Source organism: Podarcis liolepis, assembly GCF_965112155.1.
Source record: "Podarcis liolepis genome assembly, chromosome: 4".
NCBI lineage: Eukaryota > Metazoa > Chordata > Lepidosauria > Squamata > Lacertidae > Podarcis > Podarcis liolepis.
Window position 1 is genome coordinate 83,203,751 of NC_139558.1, and position 21,258 is coordinate 83,225,008.

Below are 21,258 nucleotides of genomic sequence, written 5' to 3' on the forward strand. Positions count from 1 at the left end.
AATAACTTAAGGGTCAACAAGGGCCAACTGAGGAAACAACCAAATAATTAAAGTTTGTCCACTTAAGGCTAATTAACAGTACTGCGTACAGTTATTGTACAAAGTGTACACCTCTTACCTTAAGGCTGTGATTCTGTACTTGGGATACTGTATTTCCAGGCATTCAAAAGTGCAATAAAGAATACCTTCAAGTTACATGAGCCATTGTACCTTGTAGGACAAGTACAGCAGGATAATACTCTTTTCCTTTGCATGGTATTCTTTGCATGGTATGTGCTCCTTTTGCACCAAAGCAAACCTCCGGTAAGCCACACCATTTTGAGAAGGTGGAACCAGTCGTTATTCCAACCCAAAGCAAAGCATTCATTAAAATCTACTTGCATGCAGGTGGAATATCAAGGTCTCTTTATTGAAAAGGTATCTGCAGGAATATCATACAAAGACAAGGAACCAAAGGGCTGCACACAATGTCAGGTGTGCAGTGGGATCCACCCCATCCCATTGCAGCACTTTATGCTGACTGAAAAGCCACCCCTGGATCTTCCAGAGAGGGGTTCAACATTGTGCCACAGGATTCAGCCAGAACTTCCAAATTATCACACCTACCGACCACTGAAAATTCAGCAGTGCTTTCGGCTCATGCAAGATGCTTGTGTGCAGATCCTTGCCAAAGCCAAACTGCACTGCTGTACAGCGTGCAGAAGAACCTAGAACTGTACAACAGTCACCTGTATAACTTGCACCTGAGCAAGAAAAAATCCAATTGATTAGGTCCATTATTTGTACAGGCTAGGAATAATGGATTTGCACGTACAAAAAGCAAAGGCTTTCAATCACAGTATGCAACAATCTCATCTAGTAAAGTACTACCATCAGCTCGGTGGTGGTGCCCTGTTTACGTAGTTCACACTCCAGACCCTTGTCTGACACCTCCTTTGCTATCCTTCTGGTGCCAACAATATTTTATTTTCCCAGGATTTTGATGGTTGAACAGCAATATTTGTATTGCTGTCGTTTTTTAACCCGCTGTTTAGGCTTTTTAAATTTTGGTACTATCTTCTTATGTTTGTTTTCTTTTTTATTACGCAATCTACCCTGAGAATATTTACATCGAAGGACGGCAAGGATCATGGCTAGCCAATGCGGAGTTCTCCAGATGTTGCTGTACTATAGTTCCCATCACACCCAGCCAGCATGGCCAATGGCCAGGGAAGATGGGAAATGTAGTCTAACGAAAGCAAGCATTGGTACTTACTGTGATAAGTCCCTTCTTTGTAGGGAGGAAGAGGCTCCTGCATGGGTTATCCCCGCCTACCTCTCCACTGGCAGGAGGTCAAACATTCGAGAGCGTAAACCCTGCTCTCTCTCTTTTGGTGCGTCTGGAGCTGCCAGCAAGAGCAACCTGCAAAGGAGCTGGCAGGAAGCTGAACTGGCGAAGAACTGCCCTGTACCCTCTCAGAAATTTGACTTCCTGCCAGTGGACATGGGCAGTGACAACCCACACAGGATCCCCTTCCTCCACTACAGGAGAATCACTGGGTTACCCTGGCAAATTTGTTTTAAAAATAAAATGCAGCCAGGTTAGGAAAGAATGAACAGGAAAGTTGTTGAACTGCGTATATTCCCCAACGGCAAGGTATGTCTAAATGGCCTTTATGTTTTCACCTTGTGCTCTTATGCAACATGTACTGTAATTGTAAGGGCAAATTCAGAGTCGAAGATAAGGAAAGGATACTAAGATCTTTTTAATAAGGGCAACCAAAAGAAAAGAAAAAGTTGTTTCACCAGGATAGATTCACATTACAGTACATCAACATCGACAGCATTCTCTTTCGTCTATTTTTGGTACATAAGATGGAACCTCTCTACATAACCTCGTAAGGCTTCAGTAACTAAGAGTAAAAAACCTATTAGTTTACAATTTCTTTAAAAAATTCTGAAAGACACAGCAAGTTCTAAACTTTAGTAGTGCTACCCATACACAACTACCTGATTTCAGAACCCAGTAAGAGCCCAAACGTCTTTTTCAAGGAAGCTCTGCAGCAGTGAAGTTGTGCAATATGGATGTTGCTTACTATGACTAAAAAAGAATAAAAGAGAGAAAGAAATACACATGGCACATTCTCATTCATGTTTTGCAATGTAAAAAGTTACAAACATACCTAACCAAATAAATAATAATTAAAAAAAAAGATGAATGTGTTTGTTAAGTTTCCTAAAACCACTATGGAGAATAATGGCCACATTCGCTCACAGATTATTTACATGGTAATACCCAGCTGAGGGTACACTGCTACAAAACGTGTTAAACAAAGAGTAAACTTGAAATGTTTTACTTTTTTTCCATAATAAAAGTCTAGCAGCTTGACTAGCTAATGCTGTTGTGTTTTCCTTTTCCCCCACAGAGAGTTTGGAAAGTGTTTAATCTATGTCTTCATCCAGTTCGTAATTGTCTTTATCATAAATATCTTTTACTAAAAGAACCCGTACGAGCATGTTTTCCAAAGTATTGCGATCCACTGAGGTGGAGGTGTACCAGACCGTGCTGTCTGAGGGAACCGGGTAGGCTGGCTGCAAATAGAACACATCCATTCTCTGACTGAGATTGGGCGGGCTGAAAGGTGAGAAGAGGACAAGCTTAAAACAACAACAACAACAACAACAACAACAACGCAGCCTATCCACATAGACATCCATTCATATGCTGTCAGGGTACAACTACGGTTTTCCACACACTTCTGTTACAGCAGAAGAGCACCTAGTTAAATAGTGACTTCATGTAACATGCAAAAGCTAGTACCTTAACACAAGTCACACCATGGAAAAGTCCATAAAATCAGTATTTATCATCCCCAAACCCGCTGAGAAACAAGCAACTGAGGTTTACTACTGCAAACAGCCCAAGGATGATCATATTCAGACTTTTCTACTGTTGTATTGTCCCTTCTTCCTTTAATGATCTGAATCTTATCATGAATGTTTAGATACATGCCTAGTGCTCCCCCTATTGGCTTTTCAGCAGAAGCAAGGCAGACATGGGTACATATAAAACTATTTTGGTGTAGCCCTCCAACTCAAAATAAGCAGAGGGAAAAGACCTGAAAAAAGAGGGGGTCTTGTGAGACAACCCAAATGGAAACAGTCCAAACATTCATGCAGACGGAGAGGCCACTGCCGTTACAGATCATATTCTTTTTAAAGAAATAAGGAAGAATTATGTTTGCATTATGTTGTATCTTTCTTATGAGAAAGCATAATTATCTCTGTTAAAAGAGAGAACAGAAGCAATAAGAAACAGATTTACATATACACAGGCTTTACCGCTACTGTTATTTCAATACCTCTTAGATAAGTAGCATTCAAACATTTTCACAGGGCATCTAGAGGGATCCGCTGTGTTTTCAGTTTGTTCAAATACCGGCTCATCATCTTCATGCTTCCTTTTTCCAGTAGTAATTTTTTCTTCTAGAACAGAAGAAAGAAAAAGAAAGAGACAAAACAACAACAGAATGGAATGAATGGAGTGCAAGCCCAAAGGCTACAGTCCTGGAAAGTGGAACCTTTCCATCTAAACCTAACAGCCCTGCCCCACAAATGGCTGTGTGATTTGGAAGGTGGAGGTATGTGGAGAGTGAGAAGGTTAGGGTTAAGCATTCCCTCCCCTGCTGCCACCCCACACATTATCCCCCCCCCCCATAAATCGGTAACTCTAACTTTGTCTTGAAGGGGTGAAGCTGCAGACAGAAGGCCAGAGGATGGATCCCAAAGCAGTGTGGGCTGGTGGTACCCCACCCCTGCCACAAGGAATCATAGGTACATCTCCTCAGCTGGTAAGTAGTGACTGCACAGCCCTCAGTTTACAGCAGCTCTTTCTCAATTCTATCCAAAGAATGGGGAAGAGCGAGGTGTTCTATGTGATACATGATGGGGTAGAACATAAAAGAGAAAACACAATGCAATGAACCTGCCTTGAATAAAATCCATAACATCTGTCCTTTAAGTGTGGCTGTAGTTTCTTTGCCACAGCTTTGTGGGAGTGCCACATGGTTTGGCTTCAAGCACATGGTTTGGCTTCAAGGAGGCACAACTGAGAAAGACACCTGGTCAGAAACTCTGGAGGCGCAGTGCTAACCAGTGGAGACAATACAGAGCTGAGTGTGCAATCTGCCCTCTTTCCAGAGGCAGACCTCTCCCCTTTAGCTAGAGGTCAGCCACTGCCTCAGGTCTGTCTGAGAGAGATGGCGCTGTTGCTGTTGATTTCTTACCCACCCTCCACCACAGGGTCCCAGGGCAGGTTGCGGAAATTTAGAAGCCTGTAGAAATTTACAGAGCCAAGTAATTAGCCCAGTGGCCCTTTCGATTGGGCCAAATATGGATCCTGCCACCATATTCACTTCAGAATGTTATGGTACCTTCGTTATCCGTTCCACATAAGGAGGAAACCTGGTATCTCAGACAAGCTTTGCTATCCATGGTTAGAGGATTTTTCTTCCAGTGCCTATAAACGGTGCCAAAGGAAAGTCTTAAGTGCTGCTCCACTGTTTTCAGGCCAAAATACTTGGTGTTGAAGTAGAACAGTGTATTTAGAAGAGCAACTGGAGAGTGGGATCCTAACTGCTTTATCCTCCACAGATAGTCTTCTTCAACCCGAGAAAAAATTGAACCTGGTAAGAGAAAGGCGGGGGGAGGAGATGAGTATTCTGTAAATGAACCTATGGAATTTAACAAAAGAAAAATGTGCTAAACTGAATTATCAGTTATATCTCTCAGAAATATCTGCTACAAATTAAAAATTCACAGTCCCACCTCTTCAGTCTAACCAATCAATTGAAGTTTACATATATCTACGATTGACAATCAGCTTCATGGAACTTAAAACACGGAGTTTTAATTGCACTGAACTTGCTTAAGGAGCATGAATTCAGAAAGAAAAGAGGATAATGACCAAGACAAGAACAGTTACCGTCTGGAAGTATGCTTGGTTGCCAGCATCTGAGTATTTTATTTATTTCATGCTCAAATGTTTGATAGTCTGGATCCAAGAAGATATTATCCTTTCTATTGCTTCCGTTCAAATACTACAGGAAAAGAGGAAAAGCAAAATATTTAGTAGACCAAGACAAAAAACCAGAAGCAAAAACTATTCCTTTTATATACATATGAAAGCAGGCCATTTATTCATTTTAAGTTTTACAAACCACTCTCCCCCCAAAAATGAATTCCAGGGTAGTACACAAAGTAATTTAAAATTACAGAAAATGATATGGTTAAAAGTGTTTGAAGGTTTGAATATTTTTATATATTTTAAGCTGCTGTATTTTATGCTTCTTGCTTATGATAGCATCTCAGTTTAACACATTTGTCTCAGTTTAGTAATTAACAGGCTTGTCAAATATTGGGTTGGAATAAAAGCTTCCATTTCCTTCCATTCACAGAGGTTCTTCCAGGAATGCAAAGGCCTTTGAACTAAGAGAGGAGATATTAACCTCTGGACTTCTGTTACTGGGTGCTAGGAGCATGCTTTCTGTGACTAGAATTGCACTCATGGAACCTTTGGATACAACAACCAATTTATTCTACAGACCAAGACACCTAGTAGCATTAGTTACAAAAAACATATTTAATTGTGGGGGGCGTGGAGAGAGACCCAGAAGGGGAAGGGAACGGTTTTGGGTTGAAAGAAAGCAAAAAAGTATTTGTTTTCCACTTCAGCCAGTTCCACTTTGGCCACGTTTACTTTTAGAAAGTATTTCAACAGGTAATTCCTTATTTTGCCACTGCCAGTCTTTCATTCAAGTTTATCATGATATCTCTCCCATACAGATTACACTGTTGTTAAAATGACTCACTTCCTGAATCCCAAGACACAAATAATAGATGCTGTCAGGTGCATAGTTTTCCCCATTTGGTCTTCGGATCTCATTAACAAAGTGTGCCAACCCAAAGTTCAGCTCAGAAGACGTATGTGACACGATATCTTCTTTCAATTTCACTGTTTTAGCTGTAGCGCAAAATATTGAGAATCATGTAATGCAAACTCCATGTCATAAAACAAAGCATCTAGCAGAATACAGGAAACAGATAAAATGCATACAAAAGCAAATGCAAACACTATCGAAGAAGCCCATCTCAGACGAGAGAATTTTTTCACTAAAACTGGAAATTTCCATTAACACTTTTATAACGCTTAACTATTTGGTACTCGTAATTATTATTTGTAATATCTTGCTATGACCCTGTTTCACAGATCAGGCACTCAAGCTGAGAGCAACTTGCCCAAAGCCACCCCAACAAAACATGGTAAATCAGAATTCGAACCCCGATCTAATCTCAACCCACTGTCTAAGCTCAACCCACTGCCTGCCTGCCTGCCTGCCAGACCTGAGACTTATAGCTAAGTAGGAAATACTTACTTGAATTCAGCTCATCTAATACTGGCAGATCTTCATCTAGATTCCTAGTTTTTACCCAGTGTTTCCACGCATTTACACCATACGCATACTTGAAGGGGAAACTGCACTCTGAATTCTCAGAGCTATCATCCTGAGAGTGGTACTCTGACACTGCTTTTCTCTTCGCTCCCTGCCATTAAAACAGATCTGTAAACATTACTGCTTATAAACATTGAATTTACACCACTTCTGCACTCTACTACGGGCAAATGAAAGCCAAGAAAGTCATAAATACCAGTCATCAAAGTCTTTTTTTAAAAAAACAAAACAAAAACACCCAAGTAATACTTGCACTTTACTGAGCTCAAATCAGCATAATGGCTCCCTATAATATAATCCCTTTCAATAACTGTTCTGCACTAAGATCCAAAGTTGGTTTTAATTATGCAATAAATAATAATAATGATGATGATGCAATTATTGTTTAATTAGAGCCACCAGTGTAAAGGCACTTTACAGCATTGTTTTCAGAGGCAACAAGCTTGAGAAAGGTACAGTGGTGCCTCGCAAGACGAAAAGAATCCGTTCCGTGATTCTCTTCGTCTAGCGGTTTTTTTGTCTTGCGAAGCAAGCCCATTGACGGATTAGAGGATTAGCGCTATTAGCGGCTTTTAGCGGCTTATCAGCTTATCGGATCAGCTGATAAGCGGCTTAGCGGCTTAGAAAAAGGGGGGGGGGGAAAGGAAAAAAACCCCGCAGGAACTCGCAAGACATTTTTGTCTTGCGAAGCAAGCCCATAGGAGATTCGTTTTGCGAAGCACCTCCAAAACGGAAAACTCTTTCGTCTAGCGAGTTTTCCGTCTTGCGAGGCATTCGTCTTGCGGGGCACCACTGTAAACTACATTCTGGCGTTGGGAATAATTTTATTCAACATTATGTCTAAAAGGCAGTCTTAAAATTTTAGATTGTTAAATAATTGTTACCAGCCCTTTAGAAAGGTAGGTAAGACATGTGTGACTCTGAGAAATCCAAACATTTGTGTTACCTTAAGAATTACTCTCAGGGGTGTTGTTGCTTCAGGAGGAAAATCTAAATGGAGATCTTCCCTGATTTAATTTGACGCATGGTCCATTTAGAAAGGCATTATCTTAAGGAAGCTCCATTGTATCAAATGAAGTGGCATAAAAAGACTATCGTGCTGTTTACACAGCTCCCTTTCATTTCAGTAGGTTTAGTTCAAGAGACCTTCTCAGTGCCCCCCCCCCAAAAAAAACTTTAATAGCACACGACTGTCACCTAATGAAATGCTTCACCTTCATTCATGGTAGGGCTATTTCAGGCTCCTTTTATACAAAAGGTCACAGCCATATCTTCCATTTCCCATGCAAAACATATTAGTTTGGAATACATTTCAGTCACAAAAACTATATGCGTACCTTCTTCTTAGTTCGAGGTCTTGGCTGTTCCTCGTATTCCTCTCCAAAGACAGGTGGCAGCAAAAATTCACTTTCTGTGTCTAGTTCCTCTGTTGCTGTACATATATTGGAAGGGTATTAATGCAGTTAAATGTCATGTAACCTAAAACTGTTGTATCGGGTGCATATAACTGACAGAAGCCTTAATTATTGTACAATGTGTTTTACACATTATTCATCAGTGTTGGTCCCTATTCTAGAAAAGCCTGCAGAAGACCGTATTCTGAGAAGCACTGGTAGCGTAACATTTATTGCATCCTAAAAAGTGGTTGCTTCAGTAGTGCTTGAGTAAGACAACAATTTATCACTTCATTTCTACTCCCTTTGTTTTTTGGTATGAGAGAGAGAGAGCGAGAGAGAGCGCCGTGCAGTTGGGGTGCAGGAAATGGGATCTAGCATTGGTTTGTTAGTATGAGACCTTCCTAGCTGATTAGTCTTGTCTATGTCTACTTCCCCTCTACTACTTGTTGTATGAGCCCTTAAGTCCAACCCGAGCTAAGACTGCAGATCCTTCCCTGATGTCACGTTTGCACTCAAGCAGAGGCTCCATTCAGGCTCCTTTAACAGGCATTCAGCAGAGTTGACAGGGATATCTAGTCCATCCTCGTGTAGATATAAAATTCTGGAACCAAGTTTGATGGCCAATAGGTTCAAGACAAACAAAATGTATCTTCCTGCAGTGCAGTGCAGTGCAGAACTCATGTGGTGACTGTTACCACAGAATATGGCTTTTATATCAATTAGAGCAGGGGTGGCCAACTCCCAAGAGACTGCGATCTACTTACAGAATTACCAAAACCTCCCGGGATCTACCAGTAGATCGTGATCAACCTGTTGGACATCCCTGAATTAGAGGATAGCAATGGCTTATAGCCAGAACAGTAAGAAAAGAGTAACAGTTGCACCCATTTTCAAGGGAAGGGTGTCTCTGAATTCCAGATTAAGGGACAAAAACAGGTGGCGCCTTTCATCATGTCTTGCTTGAGAACTTCCAAAGGACACTAGATGACCAGAATGTCCAAGAATGCTGAACCAGATAGACAACGGCCTGATCTAGGCATTCACGTGGACTCATGCTCTCTTTTAAAAGGATAAAATTACCAACATCTTTGTAGATTGCTCTAAGCCATTGTAAAGGCTTTGAGTCAGAAACTGTTCACACATTAATAAAACCAAGACATCCATGCGGGGAGGAAGGGATGAAAACAAGTGTTAAAGAAGTTGGCCCCATGTTGGCATCAATACTATCCATTTTAAAACTGAGTGTACAAACCTCTAGGAAAATCAACCTCAATGTCAAGGTCTGGCTCATATGGAATATCAGGCAAGCTTTTCTGGGTTTCTGTTTTACAGTCGGGCAATTCTGTCTCAGTAATTACACCTGTCTCAGTTATTACACCTGCAATTAAAGAAAGGCAATGTAACTAATGTGTGAACATGAACAATGGGTCTACTTTGAGCAAAATGTAGTTGAATACCACCCAGTATATTGGTTTTATTTTATTTAACAGGATTTATTATCCAAAAACAATATAAATGATTCATTGAAAATACCAATCAAACTAAACTTTAAACCCTGTCCTAGGGCCTAAGACTAGAAACTGAGCTCCAGAATATAGCATCCATCAGGAAAAAGCATTGTGTCTGGGAAAAGGAACACACAACAATCACTCTTTGCTCACACAGTCCGCTGAGGAAAGAGAGGGAGGGTGTCATCTCAAGAAAGAAGAAGAAGAGTTTGGATTTGATATCCCGCCTTTCACTCCCTTTAAGGAGTCTCAAAGCGGCTATCATTCTCCTTTCCCTTCCTCCCCCATAACAAACACTCTGTGAGGTGAGTGGAGCTGAGAGACTTCAAAGAAGTGTGACTGGCCCAAGGTCACCCAGCAGCTGCATGTGGAGGAGCGGAGACGCGAACCTGGTTCCCCAGATTACGAGACTACCACTCTTAACCACTACACCACACTGTATATATATCAAGAGGGTGAAGAAGAAAGCAGCAGGGCCAGTGCAAGTCAGCTGTCACTCAAATCCTAGTGCATGCGCACTCTCCTGCAGTCAGTAGTAGTCAGGAGGGCAGAGCAGGACAGGGCCACTTTTCTGACATCCTGTCACCACTGCTGCTGTAGCTTACTAAGGGGGACAAGCAGTGAGGTTGACACAGCACAGCGGGAGCACTGGATTAGTTCTGCTGGGGCACTGACACTGCACTGAGCTCGCTACCACCTCCACGCTTCCTCTCTCGGTAAGCCACAGCAATGGTGGTGAGGGGATGTCAGATAAGCACTCCAAATCCTGCCTCTAGTGCAATGCATCCTCTTTTCCAGAAGGGGACCCATCCCTCTTGAAATAGTTCCATGTCACCAAGGGAGGGAGTCCACCCAAAGTCTAGGTATAGTTGCGCTATGGATGTCCACCTTCCATGGCCCTTTGCATAATACCATTTTATTCCCATCCAGATCCCCACAATTGATATAGCCAGCCATATCGGCCACAAACCCCAAATGGAGAGGACAGGGAACAGAACTGTCTACACCATCCTGGCTTGCTTCTTTTTTTTTAACCCCTCTGAACTTGCAGTGGGAGTGGGTTCACCACATAAGCACTGAGGACAGATTCAAATTTGCCAAACCAATAATAAAAAACCCCTGTTACCAAGACATACTTTTGAGCTCTTGAGGTTCCACTTTCTCCTCTTTTTCAGGCATCTCTTCTGCTACAGCCAGTGACTCCTCCTCAGCCTTCACAGGACTGGACTTTGTTTTGTTATTTAGTTCTTCTATTGCTTCAAGTATCTTCTCGCTGCTCTCCAGTGTGGTGGGCAGAAAAACCGGAACTGGTACCTAGTATAGGAAAGATTAAATCATTAATGTCGCTAGTGACGAAAGTACCGCTAACGCCAAGAAAGCAGAACTGGAGTAAGTCCTCACAGCCATTTTTCCGAAGGAGAAACAACCAGTGGCATATAAATGTAGGGACAAACAGAAAAGGAGAAATTAACTCACTTAGTGCATATGTACCCAGGGGACTATAAGTAGAAGGCCACGAAAACAGGCTGAATAAAATATGTAAAGGCACAGCATTAAAAATAAAAAAGCCCCAAGGCGTAATTCTGTCTCCCACTTCACTTACAGTGGGTGGGCTCTTTAATCCCACATACTTCCATGAGCACAAGGGGGTGGGGGAGGATGCGATTTTGTAAATTCCCCCTTTCTTCTGCAGCCTCCCATGCTATTCCAGCCAAAAGCTCTGCAGAAGATGCGGGGGGGGGGGGGGCACAGTGCAAATGCACCGGTGGTAACACTGGATTAGCTAACATTGCTGGTGCAATGTTACCTCCCCACTCACAGAGGTCTCCACTGGACACAACTGGATACAGCCCTACGTTCTCCGGAATCTCAACCACTCCTATAAAAATAGGTTATTTCTGGTATCCCCATTTAGAGGGATAACACAAGAATACATTTCAGTATATCAATGTTAGGGTGGTGGAAAAGATATGAATGCTCTGCATTCATTGGTTAATTCCATAAACAGGTTAGGTAAAGGTAAAGGGACCCCTGACCATTAGGTCCAGTTGTGGCCGACTCTGGGGTTGCGGTGCTCATCTCGCTTTATTGGCCGAGGGAGCCGGCGTACAGCTTCCGAATCATGGGGCCAACATGACTAAGCCACTTCTGGCGAACCAGAGAAGCACACGGAAACACCATTTACCTTCCCGCCGGAGTGGTACCTATTTATCTACTTGCACGTTGATGTGCTTAGGGCTTCCTTATTACTTTCCTACCCTTGTATGCCTCACTTATCTCCATGTCTGACCAGGCTGCTGGTTTATGGGCATGCAATAAGAGGGGCACAGCTTTCTGTAGAAAGGCGTGGTACAATTTATTGAAATGATAAATGCATTTTGGCAAGAGAACAGATGCCTGGGGAGATAAGCATATTTAAGAGAGTGATCTGTTGAAGCCTAGCATCTCTTAAGAGGCACAATCAACTCTTTTTAAGAGATGATTTCCAGTAAGAAAATTTAGGATTACTAAACTATATTCAAGGCATGCAAAATACTACAAATTTTAGAACAAGGCTGAAATCTGGCTTACTGGAACAGGAACCGTTGTAGGAACTGGAACATTTTGACTACACATGTGCATAGGAACAGGTACATACACAGGAACTGGAACAGGTACAGGGATGTATTCTTTTTCCCAGCCATCATCTGAAACAAAAGACAATACGCTGTTATAGACTACCACAAGAAGGGTAGCATACAATCATGAGATTATAATTGTATTCCTCACAAACAATGTTGCAAAAGAAGGCGATTGGACAGCCGGTGCTTTGACTCAACAGTTTACCTGTCTGACAAGATTTCGTTTGCATGTGAGGTTTACAGTATGTTGCTTTAGTCATTGTCAGAGGTTTGCAAAGAACTGCTTTGTTCTTCATTTCTTTATTTGGTGTTGGGGAAGGAGGTGGTGCCGATCCCTGTGAATAAGGACATCAGTCAATATTAGCACCCCCAAAACAAAAGAAAGACCCCTAACAAGGGCAGGGCAATAGCCCACTCAGCTGACACTGAAGTTTCTTTAATACAGGATAAAGCTATAAATGGCTGCTTCTGAGAGCTCAAAATGGATTTTCTATAGTGATGTAAGAGACATAACAAGTTTAGTGGGAGGTACCACAAAGTCCACGCCCTGAAGGTTCTTTCTTTTTAGAATAAAGCCTGCATTCTAGTGGACGTGGAGGAGATTATTCAAGGGTTCTAGACAACTGGCAACAAGTAGGGAGGACACCCTAAACTCTTTTACATCAGTAACTCTCTAAAATCAATCTGTGGTATCCAGCACAAGGGCCTGAGGAGTTCCACTCATGCAGTGAGACTACTCTTTCCTCCCTTCTTCCCAAGCACCCCCCAAAACTGCTCAAAGGTCCTCTCCTCCAATCTTCTGGAGCAGATTTTGAGGGTGCCTGAGGGGCTTCAGGGGAGAGGAAAGGGAAGTTCCGTTCTGCAAGCAGAACAACATTGTTGGATACAACCAAGAACACATTAAATTGCTGCTGAGTTTGCAGGATCATCACAAGTTTCCTATATAATCATTAACCCCCAGCAGCTTGGCCCACCCACTTCTCAGAAGTGTCATGCCATAGAAGTTGTGCTACAGAAAACAGACTTCAATTCTCTGAACTGGCAGATAGCCAATATAAGCCTATCAGGAGTTTTATTGTGAGCCAAAATACCAAAACAAATCCCCACCTATATTTTGTGGAATACAAGTACAATGAACCCAGCTATACAAGCTGCAATTTACTTACTGTGGTTTTTGTTCGGGGGGTTTGACAGCCCTGATCTAGGAATGAGAAAATAGAAAATTAATATAGTGCCATTTTTCTAATGCAGTTGTTATAAAAGGTAATACCAATGTTTTCAACCTCGTTGCACTACTACAGTAATAATGTATACCAGCCATGATGAACATTGTTCTGCCTTTATGGTTGGAGGCAATGTGTGTCTGAATGCCAGCTGCTGGACTCACACGCAGGAAAGAGCTGTTGCACTGAGGCTTCCCATGGTAAGCCACAATAAGAACAGGATGCTGGACAAGATGGCCCACTGGACTGATCCAGCAGGCTTTTCTTATGCCCTGAACATTGTTCAGCTAATTAACCGATTATCAAGCAGCAGGGGATCCTCCTAAGAATGGGGAAACTGTGAGTCTGCTTTCATTTTTTTGAAAGACTGTCCATTTTTGTCCACTGATCATGCAGGCTGACATGCTGAGCTCTAGGGTGATCCCTGCTCATCTGTGTGCACGAAGTTATTGTATAGACGGCTCCAGTGCTTTATCTTAAAAGAGCTCTTTTGGAAGCTCATATTGCTAGACTTTCCTGAAAGTACATCATCTCTTTTTTATTCTGTGTTGTTAGTTACGGGAAGTCTCATACCATACTGTAAGTTTTCTGGTCCTTTCTGTGTTGCCATATCAGGTTCATTTTGTTGACAGTAGAAACGTAGAAGACAGTGCTGATCGCAGAAATGTTTCATCTCTCCTCTCCACTGGACTTTCTCCCTAAGAGTTCCTTGAGTTTTGCAACAGTCACACCTTGCGGCCTTAAAAACAATTTCAATGTTGTTAACTAGAGAAAGAATTACTACCATACATGTGATATAAATACTATTCTAAAAGGTGTTTAGACTGGGCAGCTGAAAAGGGAAAATAAGTAACAGTAATACCTTTGAAATATTTTTAAGCAGCACAGTTCTACTGTGAAATTCCTTCCCAGGGAGGCTTACCTGGAGCCTTCATTACATATCTTTAGGAACCAGGCAAAAACATTCCTCTTCTCCCAGGCTATAGGCTAATTAAACAATTGATGGCTTTTTAAACTGTGTGTGTGTATGGAGGGGGGAGGGAAGCTATTGTTATTAAGGTGTGTATTTTTGTGTTTTTATATTGTAAATGACCCTGTGATCTTTGGATGAAGGGTGATATAGAAATTATTATTATTATTATTATTATTATTCTACAATAAAAAGGACAAGGCAAAAGCAAAGTGGCTGGGAACATTTCTCCAGGAGCCTGCGTGTTGGCATATCTTTAGGAAGCCGTAGTTTGGCTTTCTGTATCATGCAAATCAAGTTATAGCATGTTATATGGCTGCACTTCTTTATTTATATGCAGCATTTGGATCAACAATATTTTGGATAGTTTATCTCTCAATCTTCATTTCTTTTCAAGTTTTTGAATACTTATGGAATACTGCATTACCTTATAGTACCAGTCTTGAAATTTTCTACAACACTCTTCACTGCAGAAATCTCTTACTACTCCATCAAGTTCCTTAGTTGCTCCTTTTTTACAGAGCTGAGAGCAATAATTGCAAGTGACGCATCGTAATCCTAACCGCCTTGCAAAATCTTGTTTGTACAGCAGCTTGCAACCTGGAAAAAGAAAAATGACACAGACGGTTGATGAAACCTATATGATATGGGCCTCTGCCGTGGGTGTCCATGTGCACTGTATTTAAACCTATCTTTAGTTGTTGCTTGGATTATTTTTAAATCTATTTTTCATTATTCTCTTTTTTTGTATGATTCTGTAGAGTTTGAGATGTGAAAGGGGATTGAAAAATGAATAATAATACAAGATAAAATATACTGATCAAATACTAATAAACACTGAAAAGCTTTTGCTCAATAAGACTTTTTTTACATTAAACGTATCTAAACATATCTATATAAGATTCTCTTCCAGCAGAATACTTCCTTATGAAACAAAATTTAGCCATGCCCCTGGCTGAAGTGGATTTGTATAAACAGGGGTTTTATCACAGGAAAAAAATTGCCTGGCTCATTATTTCATATTCTAGATGTCCATCTACTTTCAACTGAGGTTGAAGTATATAACTTTTTATTTTATTTTTCTGCGGTTCACTGCTCCATCTAGTGGAGATGTTGTGAACAAATCCACACATTAGAATTGCGTCCCTGGTTTTATTTTGCATAGGTTATAGGTTTAAATAAAGGTGCTTCCCAGCAATATATGACAATCCAATAGCATAGAGATTCAAGGGCTTTAGACTGTTTTATATACCATCTCAGCAAAATTCCCAAATAGTGGTTGGTCTGAATGGTCCAAAAAGGAGAACAGACTATGAAACCTCAAAATCCACTTACTTTTTAAAGGCCACCTTGATCTTGCTGTCGCCCCCCCCCCCAAAAAAAACACAACAACAGAGAAAGGCCAGCTTTTTTGCACTGTGTGGCAAAAGATGCACAAACCCCCAGGGCCATCCCAAGATATTTGCTGCCTGAGGCTAAAGTTAGAATGGTGCTCCTACCATACCATGTACAGAAGCTGACTGGACTAGCAATTAATCCTATTGAGGTGAAGGACAGTTCATGTAGCATAAACAGTTCTGTCCTCCAACAGCAGGCTACAACCAAGAGACCAGAAGGAATATCCTGCCACTGTCCTCTAAACATTTGCCACCTGAGTTGGCCATCTCACTCTGCCTAATGGCAAGCCCTGTCTTGTCCTCTGTTCTTTTCCTAATTTCCCAGATAATGCTAGCAGGTGGGGAACGAATGTGGAAAAACATAGGCTCAGGTTTCCTGTATCAGAAGCTATTTCTACAGTAGAGAGAGAGAGTGTGTGTGTGGACATGCAGTGGACAAGAGTTAAGGCATTTTTGTAGCATGTGATGCAATTTGCTGGTCTATATTAGATTTTGCAATGTACCAAACGTGCAAAATCTAAACAAAAAAAAATATTCAATTGATTCAAGCAGTAGTACACTGGGAGTGGACTCTAACACTGCACAAATGGACTCATGCTCACACAAGGAGCCCCCCCTTCTCTTGTCCTCCTTGCAACGCCCCCAAATCTGTCCCTAAGCACCCTCCACAGCGTTATTTTGAGGGCAAACAAAAGGCTGTAGGGGGAAGGACAAGAAGGCGAAACCTTGGAAGTCCATTTGGCTTCCATGCGGACAGCATTGGATATTGGATGTTGATATTACTCAGCCATTAGTCTGTCTATCAGATGACAAAAACTACCTCAGATCAAATAAATGGCAGGCTACGGTCTACTGGCTCCTTCAGTTAGGCCCCAGACACCTCCAAAACTGGTTCACGTGTTTTTGTAATGTTGAAATACTTAAATACTACGTTTACAAATGACAATATTGGTAGCAATATGCACCAGAGAGACACAACACACCTTCACTACAGAATGGTCTCTTGATACCAGAAAATTTCACCGTTTCATGCAGAGTCTTCTCCTCTTGACAGTATTCACAGTATGTTACTATACAATGTAGTTTCTTATAATCATCAGAACAAATTTTACTGCAGAACTGATACACTTTGTTCTAATGGAAAAAATACCACAGAAGATAAATGGGTAAGTTAGAAGACTTCAAACAAAAAAAGCAAAAAGTTACATTAGCTTAAGACATTTTATCCAAAAAATAAATAAATCCTTATTCACAAGAAACTCTACCCTTCAGGAAAAAGGCTATGTGTTTGTTTTTTAAAGCAAAGGAGAATCCGCTTGACTATTAGTTCTTTAAAATGTCAAATCATCCAACAATATCAACAATATGACATATTAAGGCTTTTATATTTTGACTAATAAAAGTAAGAACTGTGGTTTTTTTAACCAAGGATTGGGCAATGTTGCTTGGTGGGGCACAGTTGCCAGATCAGCAAAAGCCATTCTATAGGAATACAGAAGGCAGAGCTGTTTCTATGTATTTTCAAATTAATGTTCTGCAGCTAACTTGCAAAGCAGACTTTGCACACCCACAAGTTCCAGCTGCAGTAAGCGCTCCGGCTGGTTGGAAGAACTAGGGTGTCTTTGTCCATTCCACCCCATTTCCTAGGAGCAGGATAAATAGTTCTCCACACTCCTCTCAGAATACCACAAAGTATTTTATGTACAGCCATGCATGCACAAACAACATTTTTCATGGGAGGAAAACCAAAGGCTGCAATGTGAGCAGGGCATTGTTTCCTACATTGGGTTTTTCTCCCATACATCTAATAATTTAGAATACATGGGTGATTTACAACTTGTAAGAAACAGACACAGTCATACCTCAGGATAAATACACTTCAAGGTAAGTATTTTAGGGTTGCGCTCCACGGCGACCCGGAAGTAATGGAGCACGTTACTTCTGGGTTTCGCCGCTCACGCATGCACAGATGGTGAAAATGATGTCACGCACATGCGTGGAAGCGGCGAAACGTGACCCGCACAGACGCATCTTACGTTCTATTCAGGATGCGAATGGGGCTCCGGAACGGATCCCGTTCGCATCACGAGGTACCACTGTACTAGAAAACAAGACACCGTGTTTAATCATACTGGTGCCTGAGAGAAAGAACTGGCAGTAACTGGAACTGAACCATAGATATCTGGAATGTGTTGGTGATCAAGAATGTATTTCCTTTTCTTCTGTCCTAACAGTTTCCCCATGAACAACTCTCACATAATTTGAACAATAAAATAAAATTGGGGTGGAAGGTCTGGAGCTGAAATGTCTGCAATGCTAGGTCTGCCTTCTTAGGGAGGGTTTTTCATAGCTGAGGCACCGCTATAGAAAATGCCCTTTCCTTGGTAGGTATCATTGTGTATCTCTACTAATGAGTGAATTTTGAATAAGGTCTAGAAGACCTTAAAGCATGAATAGGCTGGTAACATTCAACTAGCATTAAAGAAATATTAAACAGCGGCTTGGTTGGGCTATAAAGATTTTAAATACATCAATAAAATATCAACAACATTTAATGTTCAATACAAGAGCTACATATCCCATTTTGATATAATTTACTTACTTCCCATTCCAGTACTTCAGGCTTTGAGCAGAAAGTATTTTTGCAATAATTGCATTTCAACTGAATATCACTCGGAGCCACAAACTGGCCATTGGTTGAAGACTGTACACTAAGAGTCTGAAAAATATTTTTAAAATATACAGATCAAATTCCTCCACTGTTAAGACACAGTAAAAAAAGTGAGAATCATAGCATTGTAGAGCTGGAAGTGCATTACTGCATTTGTTAAAAAGAATTAGCGAGAATATGTGCTATTATGAAGAGGGTTTTCCTTGAAACGGCTTCTGCTAAATTTCACATCCTCTATATAGGATCATTCACAAAGTTTCTGAGGCTCACTTTTACTGTTTATACAGTCATCAATGGACATGACAACTCAGAGCTACATAGAGAAGCAGGTGTCAAAAGAGCCTCCAAAACAACAACAGCAAAAAGGGGCAAGAGGGATGGAGGAAACAATGATAAATATGGACACTGGGTGCTCTTTGGCTTCAGTCCAGCTGGGGAAGGTTAAACCAAAGGCTTTGCAAAGAAGGGAGAGAAAGGCGTAAGGGGAAGCACAGGCGAATGAGTGAAGCTGTGCAAGAGAGAACTTTAGGCAGCAGGTGGTGATAGACGAACAACATTCTCTAGTAGAAATATATCAGGAGATAACAGTAGACAGATGAGGAGGGGCAGGCCCATGGAAAAAGGTGGAGAAAGAGCATGTGACGTCTCATGATCTAACTCCCTCTCATTATGTCACTGTATTCTCAACCGTTCACTGTGCTCAGCCTACAGAACCCGTTTGGCTACACTGCCACACGAACACAGAGATACACATTCACACACACACACACACACACACACACACAGGTCTTTATGACAAGATTCCAATGAAATACTAGTCAGGTCTATGCACTTAATTATTACAATTATTTACATCCTGTCTTTTAGGACACAAATCCTTCCAAGCAAATTTACAAGAAACAAAGAAAGATTACTAAAAGCCACATTAACAATATTAAAATATAACACTTCCTGGAGACCCTTCACACGGGGCACTTGGTGGCAGAAGGCCCTCTGGGTTGGGGGCAACTGGAGTGGTCCTGATGAATCCTTTGCCTAGCTAACCTCTTTCACCTATAATGCTTTCCAAAGAGCACATGGCCTTGAAGTAGAGGAGAAAATTCAGCTGGTGCAGAAACAGATATGAAACCTGTGGTTGAGCTAACCACAGTTAGGCCTGCCAAAGGGCCTATTTTGACCTATCAGCACAACGTCCAACAAAGAGGAGAGGAGGACCAGGAAGAGAACAGTTCACAAAAAGGGAAGGCAAGCTAATGAAAAACACAGAGTTGATTTAGAACCCTAAAGGAGCCCAACTGTCTTCAACCACAGGCAGGGAGAGTTAGCTGGAGGACAAGATGACTCCTGCCCCTGGAGAGGTAGCAAAAGGCTTTTCCGGACCCTGCCTGGTCTGTAGTCAAGCTCCATCTCACATCCCTTCAAAAGCCGACAAAACAAAGGGATAGAGAGGTTGAGCAGAACCACCCACAAGTACAGGTAGAAGCAACAGGGAGAAACCCTTTCCACAGTAAGCATCTAGAAAAGTCAAATCTTCCAGAAAAGGCTACCCCAAGGTCTTCAGACCATCCCAATTGATAAGAGCAAATAAAGACTGTATTTGATGGGTGGTGGTGATAGTGAACAGTAGAATCAAGCAGACAGTACTCCATTAGCAAAGCACACAATGTATGCCATTTGTCTCTGCAGCCTGTGTATTCCTTTGACTCAGTCTCCAGCTCCAACTCCCAATTAATTTGCATTTAGCACATCTTTTAAAAATCCAAACAGAGTATCACTAAAGCTCAGTTCTCTCCAGAAGTAGTTCTGTTTGTGTTTTAACTTTCAGGTGCCACTCAAAACCTACTATTTTAATTTTATATCAACTTGGACTGTGGCGAGGGAATAGTGCGGGGTCGGGTGGGGTGGGTGATATCAATGGCAGAATAGGATGTGTATTTAACTGAAAAGCAACAGGAGGCTTGAATGTTTGAGCCAAACTGTAAGCCACATGGATAGGACCTTTGGGACCACAGAAGCTCTGAAGCCTTTCAGATATCACCTACACATATATACAGGTAGCTTTAGAATGCAGAGAGGTGTTAATAAAGCTGAAAAGTGGTGTGTAGCTACATAGGTTAACACAACATTTCCACTGGGAGAATGTGGGGTACACGAAGTCATTGGAAAGATAGGCTTCTTGGGATACACGTCTGATTTGTCTGCAAGCCTAGTTTTATTTGTACTCATGCGATTCTGACATATCTTCTAATCTTACAGATATGGTAAATTCAACATGGTGCACATACCTGCAACACCCAGTTATCCCAAACTGTGGAACAATGGAGTCAACAGGAAGCAAGCATGTCAGAACACCACAAAATGCAATCGGGTTCCATAGTTTGCATCAGTGGCGGCCAAACTTGGCCCTCCAGCTGTTTTGGGACTATAATTCCCATCAACCCTGACCACTGGTCTTGTTAGCTAGGGATGATGGGAGTTGTAGTCCAAAAACAGCTGGAGGGCCAAGTTTGGCCATCACTGGTTTACACTATATGGGAATCATTTATATGCACTCAATAGTTTTAATTCAGTGTACGGAGAATTAAAACCAATGCCAAAATGGCCCATTTTGTTTTTTGCATAACTAGCTATATTAAGTGAATGCTGTATGTGTAGTTCTCATACTTGTGTGTAGCAGATCTGGCTTAAGTTACTTGCTTTGGAGGTAAAACATGAGAAAACTAATTGTTAGCTACTACTTATGTGAAATAATGTTGGCTAACTTGGAAAATATACAGTGGTACCTTGGTTTACAACCATAATCCATTCCGGAGGTCCGTTTGTAAACCAAAACAGGTTGTAACCCAAGGCGTGCTTTCGCCAATGGGGCCTCCAAAAAAAAATTGTTCATAATTCCCTCCCCCCCATGGGTTGCAATCCAAAAAAAGGTTGCAAACCAGGACATGCACTTCCGGGTTTGACGTGTTTGTAATTCAAAACA

At 41.5% G+C, this 21,258-nt stretch overlaps 1 protein-coding gene across 15 annotated transcripts in view; it reads right to left on the reverse strand.

Annotated features, from left to right (window-relative positions):
• Positions 1 to 1,044: 1,044 nt before the first annotated feature.
• The window catches only part of ZMYM2 (zinc finger MYM-type containing 2), a 61,197-nt gene continuing 40,983 nt past the window's right edge, over positions 1,045 to 21,258 (reverse strand). For 12 of the 15 annotated variants that reach the window (XM_083499249.1, XM_083499253.1, XM_083499259.1 and 9 more), the window contains 16 exons: positions 18,210 to 18,326; positions 16,591 to 16,741; positions 14,638 to 14,810; positions 13,814 to 13,979; positions 13,184 to 13,218; positions 12,223 to 12,352; positions 11,968 to 12,083; positions 10,533 to 10,710; positions 9,141 to 9,266; positions 7,829 to 7,923; positions 6,414 to 6,582; positions 5,850 to 6,001; positions 4,964 to 5,078; positions 4,413 to 4,664; positions 3,342 to 3,465; positions 1,045 to 2,614 (listed from right to left, as the gene is read on the reverse strand). In XM_083499249.1, coding sequence (XP_083355375.1) covers positions 2,422 to 2,614; positions 3,342 to 3,465; positions 4,413 to 4,664; positions 4,964 to 5,078; positions 5,850 to 6,001; positions 6,414 to 6,582; positions 7,829 to 7,923; positions 9,141 to 9,266; positions 10,533 to 10,710; positions 11,968 to 12,083; positions 12,223 to 12,352; positions 13,184 to 13,218; positions 13,814 to 13,979; positions 14,638 to 14,810; positions 16,591 to 16,741; positions 18,210 to 18,326 — 2,292 coding nt within the window. In that variant the 3' untranslated portion in view covers positions 1,045 to 2,421. The remainder of the gene's footprint in view (positions 2,615 to 3,341; positions 3,466 to 4,412; positions 4,665 to 4,963; positions 5,079 to 5,849; positions 6,002 to 6,413; positions 6,583 to 7,828; positions 7,924 to 9,140; positions 9,267 to 10,532; positions 10,711 to 11,967; positions 12,084 to 12,222; positions 12,353 to 13,183; positions 13,219 to 13,813; positions 13,980 to 14,637; positions 14,811 to 16,590; positions 16,742 to 18,209; positions 18,327 to 21,258) is intronic. The other 3 variants (XM_083499256.1, XM_083499255.1, XM_083499247.1) reach the window with 3 other exon arrangements.